The sequence below is a fragment of the Anopheles ziemanni genome, chromosome 2 (genome assembly GCF_943734765.1).
Source record: "Anopheles ziemanni chromosome 2, idAnoZiCoDA_A2_x.2, whole genome shotgun sequence".
NCBI lineage: Eukaryota > Metazoa > Arthropoda > Insecta > Diptera > Culicidae > Anopheles > Anopheles ziemanni.
The window spans coordinates 62,377,005-62,389,782 of NC_080705.1; the positions used below are offsets into that span (position 1 = coordinate 62,377,005).

Here is a 12,778-nt window from a genome sequence, read left to right on the forward strand (position 1 = left end):
TCTCGATGGCTAATAACATCTAGTGATACGTTTTCTTCTAAGGGGAGGCGGTCTTTGTAGGTGGGCGCTAGGTCGCTGGAGGTCAATATAGCGGAAATCGCTTTACAACGAAGACTGTGTGAGCACTAAGAGATGTGGCCATCGACAGTTGATTGGTATGACATGCAGTTAATCGTGCAAGACTTAACAAAGCTGGGGAAAAGAAATAACTCTGAATGAACGAATCTGGTGCACGATAATGTCGAAAACTTCCGCCATCACACATATCTGGTCGATCTGTATGTAAACCAATCACCAACAAACGTCCGACGGATTGCGTCGTTTAATAGTAGAAATGAATAATGGTACGTTTAAAAAAGATCTCTTGTTTTAGCAGTTAAGATTGAGCACCAAACTTCTTTTGTTTAAGGATTTATCTAACGATCGTTTTAACCGTTTTTCGTAGTCATCAACATGCCACCAGTCAGCTGGATGCCAAAAGGAAAAGAAATCGGTTCGTCAGCAACGGAACCGTCGTCGTCATTTCGACCGATTGCTCATGAAGCGCAATTTGTGTCTCGTCGGTAAAGAAAATGCTGTATGCTGCACCGTATCCCCGTGCTCGTCGTCGATTGCTGCGATTGCTGCTCGTTGTAAGCGCTGTATGTGCTGCGGATGTCCTCGCATCACCGACCACCGCGTATGATAGCTATGATAGCAACCACCATGCGGGTCTGGTGAGACAAGGTGTCGAAACGCCATCAAATGGGCGAGAGTATCATTCTCTTCATCTCCAGCATCATCATCTTCATCATCGTAACGCCCTGTCACCGGCGTCTTCTATCGAGGTAGGGCCGCAGGAGGTGCAGGAAGCTGCTCAAACGCTTCCGGTACAGCAACAGTATCTGGCAAACGGTGGTGGCGACAGTGTGACGCGTGTGCCCTGGTACGGACTAACTGAGTTATCCGATGTGCTACTGCTCGCGGTACTAGTGACGTTCGTTGTGCTTGGGCTACTACTGTTTTCCGTGTTAGTGTTGGGTTTGCGGTCAAAGTTGCAGTTTTTTGCTCGTTCAACCAGGCAGCAGGAACAGCAGGAACAACCGGACGGTTTCCTGCTTTCGGACTATGCAGATCAAAAGAAGGAGTGTAGTGCAGCAAAGTGCAGTGTCGGTGGTAGTGCAAAACTTCAGACAAAACTACCGGCACCATCGCTCATACTAGTGGAAACTGGGCACGTTCTAGTCCGACCCGTGCCTGCGACGTGCGTTGCGGTTACCGTGCGGGATAAGAAAAGCGATCGTGAAACGGCGCCTCGCGGTCGACGGCGCATCGAGCAACCACTGAGTTTATCAGACAAACGCCATCTAACATTTCCATCAGCTCAGTCGGCGGCAACATCGGAGGCGGCGACGTCGGCGGCTGGGAAACGACAATCTCCGTTGCCGATCGCTATTACGTTGCCAACGGCAACCATGAGTGCGACGACGATCGAGCCTGCCAACAACAGTAGCCAAGGCCCAACCGTATCCAATGTAGAGGGTAGCTCAGCTAATGACGACAAGGAAAATTGCCTTCAGCAGCACAACAGCAGCGAGCCCACCGTAGAACAGTCGCAGCACCAGCAGCATCCGGTGCTTCCTACAAGCCAGCGGAATGTGTTGAAACGTCAACCGGTGGCGGAAATATCGTTATTCGGTCCGCCGGGTACACCCGGTCCGGCGGGTTCGCCGACCACCTTCATCCAGCTTCTTACACCCTCCTCCGCGTCATCGCTGTCGACTTCCGCTACTACCACCGATAACAATGCGACCCCGACGAAAGGTGCTTCCACCGGGGGTGGTGCTCCTGGACCTGTGCTGTCGGCCGCTGAAACGATGGCCGCAGCACGCTTTGGCTTTTCCCCCCGCTCGATACACTCGTTCACAGTGCAAACGGCCACCTATTTTCGCTTTCCAGATGTGGATGATTTCACTCCAACGCCACGGTCCATGCGTTCCGCTGCAAAACATCACGGGGCGACCGAATCGTCCTCTACACCGCCTGCCGTTGATGGATGTACGGAAGAGGAAGGGGTGGCGGTGTCTACAGAAAAAATACCGGCAGTGGAACCTCCGGTGGTAAAGTGCGAGCTACAACCGTCGAACGCTGAAGCGAAACCAGCTGAACCAGTGCCACCCGAACGGGAACCACGTCCGGCGCACCGAATCTGTGCCCCGATGGCAAACCGACGTGTACGCTTGAAGTCCATTTCGCTCGATTCTGAAGGCGCGCGACTGGTGGAAGAGAATCTCACCTCAACCATACCGGTCCAGGAGTTGGTGGGAATGGCTCAGCAGCGCACCACCGGTCGCTTCGATGAAGACGACAATGACGATGAAGATGACGATGAGGACGACGACGAAGACGACCCAGATGGGAACCATCGTCAAAACAGAAATGATAACGACGACGGCGTGGCAGGTGGCAGCAGCAGCAAACATGCGAGAAGAGTACGGAATATTTTAAACCTTCGACTGAACATACCACCGGCCGGGTCGGCGTTGGCCACTGCACCCCTCGCACCACCCGGTGCGTCCCAATCGACCGGCTCGATGGCGAAGTCTGCTCCACGAACGATGGTGACCGTGTCGGGGTCAATTTCGAATCCGACAATGAGTAGCACTAACACAACAACTTACCCGCCGCTCCAGCATCAGCACCACGGGATGATGGCGGTGCTGGGCGTGGGAGGTGGTGGTGGCCAAATGGACGAAAGTAATGAGCAATTTTACTTCGAGTACTATGACTACGGTGACACGGACGAGGAGGATGAGTACGACGGGGTAGACTACGACGAGGAGCACGAGGACAATAACAACAACAGCATGGTGGTAGCGGGCGCGGTGGCCGTTTCACTGCCTCCGGCACCGAAAACACCCACTCTGTCGCAGTCGAAGCAGAAGGCGAGCTCGCTCGATTCGGACAAGCTGCGACTGACGACGGCAACCGTTCCGTACGGTGGCAGCGGAAGTGTTGCGTCCGGCGCACCGGGCGGCTCGGTAAGCTGCAGTGGTGGCATAAGTCACATCTTGAGCATTGCACAATCTACCAGTGGACACAGCATGTCCACGCTTTCCTACCCCAACTCTCAACACCCGAGGGAACAACAGTCCGGCCGGCAACAACAGCAACTGCAGCATGGACAGTACCATGGACAGCAACAGCACCACCAACAACAACTGCAGCAACCACCGAGGCGCGTTTCTTCCGCATCAGTGCCAACCACGCCGAAGAGATACCAGTATCGGACGGCGGTTAACCATCACTACCATCATACTCATCACCAGCAGCAGGCAAGTGGACAATCAAAACTTAAACCCTCACATCATCCCGGAACGGCACCGATGCACCTCTCGATGCCGGTTGGTGGTGGTGGTGGCGGTGGAGGTGAGCCAAATCGAAAGGATAAGTCACCGGTGAGTGGTCACAAAGGAACAGCAGCGGGAGGTGCCACAACAACAACTGTCGCTTTACCACCGTCTTCTTCATCAACCACGATCGACGCAATGAAAGGAGGCCAACAGACGAACGAAGAACCGGGTGGTAAGTCGACAAAGGATCCGGTGACCGGCAAAGTTCCAACCAGCGGTCGGTCTAGCATTCTGCAGCGGCGGGGCTCAAACCATAGTCTGACACTGAACCTGGACGTGTACACGCGTGGTGGTAGCGTCGATCTGACATCATCCAGCTGCAGTCTGTACCGAGGCTCGTATAAAAATCTTCATCAAGTGCAATCGCACTCGCAGCTCTATCAGCAGTACCCGGACGCCGGAAGCACGGTACGCGTGCAGTGCCACCAAGCTTCACCCCAGCAGCAACAGGGAGGACCACTTTCCTCCTCCAGCCAGGCTGGTACACCCCATACTAATGCTAGTAGTAACGCCAACAACAATAACAATGCAAGCAGCAAAAAGAATCTCCTACAAAGACGTGGCTCGAACACGAGCTTAACATTGAATCTCCGCTCGGGGTTAGGGGGGACTGGTGCCGGTGGTGGTGGTGGTGGAGTAGGCGGAGGCGGTGCCGGTGGAGTTGGCGGTTCCGCGTTTGGATTGAATCGCTTCAGCAGCCACAATTCGCTCAACATGACGCACATGTCCACGCTCGGCACGATCAATTCGAGCGCCATGGGAGGCAGTATCAGTGGAACGGGAATCAGTACCGTTGGTGGTGGTGGTGGGCCTCATCACTCGTCGTCGCTCGTCCGACCAGCCGGATCGCGCAAGAGTCTGCTCGAGCGGCGCAACTCGAACGCCAGCCTCACGCTAATCAACGTCAACCAGCGGACCCTATCGGTTTCGAACTGCAATCTCCGCGGATCAATCTGCAGTCTTAACAGTCTGCTGACAACGCATACCCAGAACGAAGGGACCGGTCCCGGCGGCATGATGCTAGAGGAGGACGAGATGGACTGCACCGGTGCGGGCAATGGCGAGGGCGAGCATCATCATCATCATCATAACCATCACCATCACCAGCACCATCATCATCAGCACGGTGACCGTTGCCACCATTCTCGTGGTGGTTGTGCGCACGGTGGTGGCAACCAACATGGACATGGACGAGGTGGTGGTGAAGGCGAATTACGCCGCTTCGGAAGCAGCATGGATGCCGGAATGCTTCACGAGGGTGGTGGTTGCGGTAGCGAAAGAGCCAGCGGTGGCGATGGATCCGGAGTGCAAGCTCGCGCTGGACGGTCGGCCAATTATGGTCGGCTCACGGTGGCTACGATGCACGGAACTTCGATGGACACCGGCAGCAACGCTTGTGGTGGTGGTGGTCAGCAACATGGCGGTGGGATGGAGGATGCCGCAGGGCGTGCTGGTGCCTCGTGCGGTGGGCGCACTGGAGGACATCATTATACGGTGGGAGCGAGGCAGCGCAAGTTCCGCAGCTCGGACAGTTTGCACAATATTAACTCCGTGCGAGAACATGCCGTGCTCGGTTGTGAGCGGCATCAGCACGGTTCTGGCGCAGTAGACAGCCATCATCAGACGGAGGCGAAAATGATGTCGGTCAGCAACTATCAGCGCAGTTGTCAGTCGTCGTTTGATGATCGTCATCACTTCGGTAAGATTTGTTTCAAATTTCGTATTAATAGAATTTTATGCGGGGTTCCATGACAATCGAGCGGTTTCGCCGGTTAGAAAATCGGCCCACGAGCGTCGAGGCGCTCCGCAGTGGGATATATTAGAACAATCAAGTGGACATTTCAATCTTTTGATGAATTTCTCGATGATTTTATTGTTTTTAACCAAAACTGATTAAAACTCACGGCATAAATTCAAAATTTCTATTGGAAATCCAGAAAACGCTACTGTAATATAAAAAAGGCTATACAAACACTTCGACTTTTCCCGCCGAAATATTCGCCTCTCATCCCATCGTGCCTCCACTGGAACGAAAAAAAGTCTATAAAGGGCTCTTGCCGGGAGGAAGACGGTCGTTACGCCAAAGAAGAAGTTTATTAATTAAGTAAATTCCATTGATGGAATCGAATCAACTGCAGTATTTCGGGTGGCTCTTTTATTGTCTTATGTTTTCAACCAGCGCTCAGTTCTGTTTCAACTATCATATCTTTGCGATTCACGAAAGCTGAGGGATAAAAGATACACAGTTTACGTTTGTTACTAGCCAACCCATCATTATATTTTGAAAATATGCTCTTTTATGCAGGATCTTCGGAGAACGTCAAGGATCATCAAAGTAAACTCTCAACCCACCGCGGCCTGTTCCAGCGGGATCCGGCCACCGTCACATCTACATCTTCGGCCAATAACTTATCGGCACTTGGCACAAGCTCACTGTGTACTTGCTGCTGCTGTTGCTGTTGCTGCTGCTGCGCCGGTGGCGATCCAATGGACGGCGGAACCTGTTGCGCCCAGTCGGGGCTGATCGTTAAGACGGGCAACCTAAGTATTAGCAACTCGAACATACGCAACATCTCTACGAAACCGCTTAGCCCTCAGACGACCAGTGAAGACTTTAAGATCTACCTGGCGAACATACAGTTTCTCCAGAATGCATCCAACGTACTTACGATTGCGTACCTTCGGAAGCTGCACAACTTTTTCAGCAAAACCTACCGTCGGATGCTCTCAAGCGTATCTGGAGCTGACCAGCGTCATCCATCGAATGAACAGCAGCAGCTGCAGGAACCTACTGAACCCCATGGTAGGGGCATTGACGGTGGATCAAAGATGATGCTACTGCACAGTGACAGCCTACACCATCCACCGGTGTGCGATGACGAGACGTACGATGAGGAGCACAAGAAGATGGTGCTCAAAATCCATCAGGAGTTCTGGGACCTCCCCACCAACTACCAGGAAAAGCCGCTAGTGTTCGGATCGCAGGCGAAGAATCGCTACAAAACAATCTTACCGAACGAACATTCACGGGTGATACTGGAAGCGGAACGAGCGGTTGTCCCTAGCGGTGAGCCGTACATCAACGCCAATTACATCAAGGTAGGTATCATTGGATCGCTTATGCATGCATGATGGAATCTACGAGAGCAGTAAACAGGGCGTTTAAGTGGACTTTTTATTACTGTTACTGATACATTTTAATTTCCACAATCATATAAACTTACGATACGCATCTGATTTCATTAACATTTTCGAGCTAAGATTAAACAAATAGACCAAATTTGTAGTAGTTGATCGCCTGCCGCTTTTCAAGAAATTTAAGAACTTTTACCTGTAATAGACCCGAAGGAGTCGATAAACAGACTCGAATCGACTACATATTTCGAGAGCGACACTTCAAAATTACATCACCACTATAAATCTATAATTTACTATCATTTAAGGGTCCGGATTATGCCAGTAACTGCTACATTGCAACCCAGGGTCCATTGCCAAACACAATCTACGAGTTTTGGCTGATGGTTCACCAAAACATTATTCGCGCTGCAACAGCTTCGCCAGCGTCACCTGGCTCACCCACCGGTACCACCGCCGAGCAGGCACAGAAAATTGTCATGCTGACTAATTTTGTGGAAAATGGGCGTCAAAAGTGTGCCGTTTATTTCCCCCAGGAAGAGGACGATTGGTTGGCGTTCGGCATCACCGCAGACGTGGACGTGAGTAACGTTCTGGAGCACAAGGCAGAGCTAGAGGCATCTGCCGGGGAGCGAACGGACCAGACGGAACGGAACAGACCCACAAAACTGCGCTGTGCCAGTGGTTTCTTTCTCGTGCATAATCACTGCGTAGAGCAGCGAAATGGCTACACGGTACGGACATTAGGCGTAGTCTATGGGGTGCGGAAGGACACAGTCGGTGTTGCTGGCAGCAGTGTTGGATCAAGGACGGAATCCGTTGATCACGGGGACGACGGTGACGAATTCGAACTGACCAGCTTTCGAGCACATCACTACTGGTTCCCGGATTGGCCCGACCATCGCTCTCCAAACGACATCAACGTTCTGCTCGATCTGAGCCTCGATGTACTGGGAAAGGATGGTGCTTCGTTATCGTTAGCGGGTACCGACCGCGATGAACCATCATCAAAAGAGGGTTACGCCACAAGAAACTGTGCCTCCCCGATAGGTTCCGCTTCCCGAGCCGCGACACAAGGGTGCGTTGTGCTGCCAATCATCCACTGTTCAGCGGGAATTGGCCGCACGGGCTGTTTGATAGCAATCTTAAACGGATTGCGTCAGCTTCGATTATCCGTTTCGGCTCACACAAAACGAAGGCAAATGAAACGGCATCCGCAACTGCACCCTACACAGATCTGTTCCTCCCTTCCAGCAGACATTGACGATGGTGCGGAACCAATAACCGATGGCGCACTGAATGAAGTAAGCGGTGTCGCTATCACTGGCACGGAACCAGGCCATGTTCCTCTTCCGGACGATGATGAGTTGGAGCAGCGGTTTCCTTTGCCACCGGTTCCTGGCGGCGCTATAGAAGCTCGCATTAATGGCCGCGGCTCACAACTGACTGGAGCGCAGCGAGGAGAATCCGGTCAAGTGGACATCTTAGGTATCGTTTGTAATCTACGCCTTCAGCGTGGAGGCATGGTGCAGAACTCGGAGCAGTACGAGTTGATCCATCGGGCCCTCTGTCTGTACCTGCAGCAGCTTACACAAGAAGGGCACATTTAGATCAGGAGACCCTGGTTACGTAGTCCTGGTAGTTGAGTGGTGTGTAGATGCTTTTAAAAGTGGTGAGATGTACGATATTCTAGCTTTCATGAAATTTATTATCCTTGTGAGGTTGAATAATACCAAAGAACACTGACTTTGAATACACACACACATACACACACACACACACACACACACACACACACAGAAATACACACAAATACGCGCTAGCGAGCGCTTAACACGTAAACGAAGGCAAATCAAGGGATATTCTATACTTTCTACAAATTGTACACACAACGCGTAACAATCAAACGAGGAAATACAACAAAAATTAAAAGATAACACAACTAGTAGCGAACATAGCTGTACCAAGTGAAAAATAGGCATAACATTGATCTGAGCAGGCTTGTTTAGAATACAAAACAAAGCTTATGAATCGCAAAATACCCAACGTTGGGTGGAAGGGCAGCAGATAAGAAAATCGAATATCAAAGGACTCATTGATCTGTGCGTATGTGGGTGTGCGTGTGATATGGTGTGCAAATCTAATCGAATTATGAATTCATTGTATGTTTGTTGTAAGTGTTTCGATGGGCGGCAGGGTACGAATACGAAAGGGATTGTCATGGGAATTAGTCAAAGGAAACACAAAATATGAAACTTAGTGATTATTATTATAATTATTATTATTATTATTATTATTATTATTATTATTATTATATAGTAAAAAACAAGAACAAGGGACTACATAACTTGAGAGCTCGCGCAGGAAAAGTAAATTGCAAGCAGACAGACGCACTACTAATAATAGCAAGCCGGGAAAGAGTATTAGTGCAAGAAAGATATTGGAAATAATAGTTGATATAGTAATGGTACAGATTTTACAAAGCACAAAGGAACTAAATTATTGCATAAATGGAACCTATATATATTATATGACTATACACATACATATACTTATACCTATGATAACAAATAACTAAACCATTAGTAAAATCGGAATAAGGCTGGTTTTTTTAATTGAAGGATATTATAGGTGGTTTGTTTTTTCGTATAAACACAAACTACATCACGAGGCGACCACAACCAAACCGAGGGTCACTAGCATCTCTACAATCTTGAGCACCATCATCATACCATCCTTAGCAGAATCGGTACCAGAAAATACAAATTTGAGACACACACAAAGAGTTGCATTGGAGACGAATCATTTTGCATTTCGGTAATAGGGTCATTGTGAAGCATAAAAAAATGAAACATAGAGCCAATATAAATAAACAATTGAAACAATTTATATCGCTGGTAGAGATTGGAAAAAATACTAGGATGGAGTAGGCATTTCTACTAAAAAATATCAGGAAAAGTATAACAAAACTAACACATATACACACATAACATACAATTTTATGTTCAATCGGCAAGGGATAACTCAGCATACTAAAATACTTACTAAAATATTCAATAGAAATTAAGCAGGGAAAACAACATTTTTAAAGCAGACATAACCACAGGAAAGTTGAAGGGGCAGTCGATTTTAAAAGCACAGTCATTGGGATATTACCGCATTATTCAACCCATCGTTCGTGTTGCGAGGGGTAAGATGCAATTTAATTGATTTTGCCCAGCTGTGCTTAAAATGTACGGTGTGAATGTTGGAACAGTTGAGATTTTATGTAACATCGCATGGTAAGCTGGGAAAAAACTACACAATGAATCTGCTCAAAGTAAGAGAAAAATGGTCGTACTGATTCACCAAATCCGGCTCGTACTTCTGTGTATTATTATTGTTTTTATTGATGTATAACACGATTGAACATTGCAATTGCTGCAGGCAGCGGTGATCTTGTGTACCTTGAGATTGGCTATTAATCGTTACAGCTCATTTAAATTAAGTGCTTGCATAAGTTTTGATCAGTTAGTAAATGGTTACACTGGTAAAATCTTTGGTAAAAATTTGAATCACCAATATAAGCAACAATCAGCGTTTGTATGCCATCGAGCTTTAACCATTTTGCTTCGATGTCCAACAAACGATTTCGGTGGATTAATGTTTTGATGATGATGGTATTTGGTATCACTGTTGTCGGATAAGTTTTTTTTTATTGGGCATTCAACACTGCCCGAATGTTGAGAAAAGTTTTTCTTTTCAATCCTCGATTCTGTCGAAATGATGAGCCACATGGAAGCCGAGACGATGGTCAAAGCATATGCAAGCACCTAACCACTATGTACCTCTTTTACTACTAGACGATTGCTATACTACGAGCGACAGGAACGTGACCGATAGGAATGAATAGAAAGGCATGTAAGATGGTTTAGGCGTTGGAATGAACAGAACAGTTTCGTACAAAAATCAAGAAATACGCATAGCAGTAAACCAAAAGAAAAAAAAAAGAAGATTAACAGCAAGATGAATCAGGAACCACCAAAACCACCAATATGTGTGTAAATAAATGTGTGAAAAATAACGCTTCTACAATTTCTTTCTATTCAGATGGTGATGGTAAGTTTTTAAGTTTGGCACGTCGACACGAACATGGCATGACATCATCGGTTTGTATATAATTTGCATATCAAAATTCCACATTTTATTCGTGCCAAATTACCGGATGTTTGCGTTAAGATTGGTTTATTTTTAAATAAGTTCTTATATATCTGTTACAGTTTCAGTTCCTGTACGAAGCGCGCTTGCTTACATAAAAAAATCCCCCGAAAGTTTGTAATTTATTTTCCCTACTCACTCATTTGCCGGTACCTGTCATTGCCCACTTTCTTTTAGTGACTGACTAGCGCTTCCGCTGCCCCCAACCCCACTACCGGTCGCTCCTTGATCAAGCTCAAGCTGCTTTAACAATCGATACAATGCAGCCGCCTCCCGGATGCGACTGAACTCGATGCAAAACGCTTCGATCTCGATGTACAGTTGCTTAACGTCGATGATCTTATTCCGGATGAGACTCTGCAGAAATACGCAAACCAGTCGCACCAGCCGGTTCTGCATGTACTTATCCTTGATGGTCGAGCACGTCGCAATGCTATTGACGATGTAAAGGTGCACGAAGTGCGCCGGCAGGTCGACTGACGTTGTTAGCCGATTGACCACTTCCATCGAGTGCAGCGACAGTTCCATGTTGACGATCTCGTCAAGGTAGGCGTTGATGTGGCGCGTTTTTAGCATTTTCATGAGAATTTCGATCGCAATAATTGGATTGTATTCGATCAGGTTGGGAAGCTGCGAAAAAGATTAATATATATAAAGGTAGAAACATACGAAACCAGCCTGGACAAAAGAGAAGGAATGGCAACATCCCGTATAAAGATGTGCACATTCCCGTCATCTATTATCTTTATCACCTTTTCCGGTGTTACGCACGACAGATGGGTCTGTTGCGTGTCCTTCTCTAGCTCAGTGAGTAACGTCTGCTGATCCGCAATGCTGAGAGCCTGCCGGAAGGATTGAAGTAGTAGCGTGCGCAAGCACTTGTCCGGGGTTGGTTCCGCATCGCTGCAGCTGTTGTAGACTGGTTTGTGATACGACGGGCTACCCAGGTCCAGCCATATCAACTCTTCCTCGCACGTTAGTAGGGGTGGTGCGACCGACATAAACGTCGGCCCGAGGGCATTCGTGAGCGGGTTGCTCGTGTGCAATGTCATGGCAGAGATGAGCTCTTCCACGGCTGCACCGGTGTAGTTTTTGTGGGTTTGTTCCCGGCCAGGCATCATCTGAATGGCAGGGATGACGTTCATGATGTTTGAACGTACCGTCAGCGGAAGCTCTTTCAGCCTTTCGGTAACCTTTGCCTGAATGTACACGATTTCGGCCGGCGTAGTTGGTAGCATGGTGCCGAACGTTTGGCACAACAGTCGGGGAGATTTTTTCTCGATCTGTAGGAAGGAAGAAAACATGCATAAGGTTTGGGTCACTGTGGTTGTCTGTTGAACTTTACCTCCGGATCACCATTAGACAATAGAAGATGGATAAACTTGAGTTCGAGTGAGTGACCAGGGCTGCTGGTTGCGAGCAGCCCATTGGTTGGCTCAAGAAAACGTGCTAGGAAAAGGAAGAATGGCGATTCCGCTTGCTCTCTTCGGCGGATATCGTGCAGTACATAAATTGCAGCTAATCTATGAACAGGCATTGATAGATCATCTTCCAGCAACAGCAAAGCAAGCGCCGATCCAACTAAAATTAGATGAAACGCACAGCCATGGTCACTTAAAGCTAAACGCTTGAGTGCTGATCGTTATTACCCTGAAACCAATTTCCCACATTCATAAACCGTTTCTGCACAATCGTGGATATACTCTCGAACGTCTGATGGTCGATGTTCTTCCCGGTTAGTAAACTGAAAAAGGCGTAGAGCGATGCTGTTACTTGCAATTCAATGAAACAGCCAAAAAGATACTTACTCGTACATGTCTCGAAAACTAGACATCCTGGTACGCTTTGCAAGTCTATGGTGCGCCGTAAAAGATCACTCCAAGGCTTGCAATTGTTCAGCATCCAACAAAACACTGGGCAACCACAACAAAACCAAAATATTACATTTCACACATTTGACAGCTGTTTCTGCAACAGCACATCGGCCACGATCGGTTGAAGGGGAAAACGAAAAGTAGCCACTAAAGGAAGAAGCAGGAAAATCGTTAATTACA

The 12,778-nt window shown here is 48.2% G+C and overlaps 2 protein-coding genes across 2 annotated transcripts; one reads left to right on the forward strand and one right to left on the reverse strand.

Moving 5' to 3' along the window:
* The first annotated feature begins 472 nt into the window (after positions 1-472).
* LOC131294047 (uncharacterized) lies at positions 473-9,383 on the forward strand. Its single transcript, XM_058322094.1, has 4 exons — positions 473-4,797; positions 4,873-5,091; positions 5,698-6,491; positions 6,836-9,383. Exons 1-4 carry the CDS (start codon positions 573-575, stop codon positions 8,135-8,137), a joined length of 6,540 nt encoding a protein of 2,179 aa, XP_058178077.1. The 5' UTR covers positions 473-572; the 3' UTR covers positions 8,138-9,383.
* Positions 9,384-10,733: 1,350 nt separating this feature from the next.
* On the reverse strand, positions 10,734-12,540 carry LOC131294048 (CCR4-NOT transcription complex subunit 11). Its single transcript, XM_058322095.1, has 5 exons — positions 12,533-12,540; positions 12,374-12,468; positions 12,070-12,305; positions 11,477-12,007; positions 10,734-11,354 (listed from the first exon to the last, which is right to left on the reverse strand). The coding sequence occupies exons 1-5, from the start codon at positions 12,538-12,540 to the stop codon at positions 10,881-10,883; spliced, it is 1,344 nt and encodes a 447-aa protein (XP_058178078.1). The 3' UTR covers positions 10,734-10,880.
* Positions 12,541-12,778: the final 238 nt, after the last annotated feature.

Bases quoted from the DNA above. Each gene is read 5' to 3' on its own strand.
- LOC131294047 (XM_058322094.1), top strand. From the start codon at position 573: ATGCTGTATGCTGCACCGTATCCCCGTGCTCGTCGTCGATTGCTGCGA. The intron at 5,092-5,697 runs GTAAGATTTGTT...TCTTTTATGCAG, and splicing joins TGATGATCGTCATCACTTCG to GATCTTCGGAGAACGTCAAG. The intron at 6,492-6,835 runs GTAGGTATCATT...CTATCATTTAAG, and splicing joins TCAACGCCAATTACATCAAG to GGTCCGGATTATGCCAGTAA.
- LOC131294048 (XM_058322095.1), bottom strand. The intron at 12,306-12,373 runs GTAATAACGATC...ATCTAATTTTAG, and splicing joins TGTGGGAAATTGGTTTCAGG to TTGGATCGGCGCTTGCTTTG. The intron at 12,008-12,069 runs GTAAAGTTCAAC...TCCTTCCTACAG, and splicing joins TGTCTAATGGTGATCCGGAG to ATCGAGAAAAAATCTCCCCG.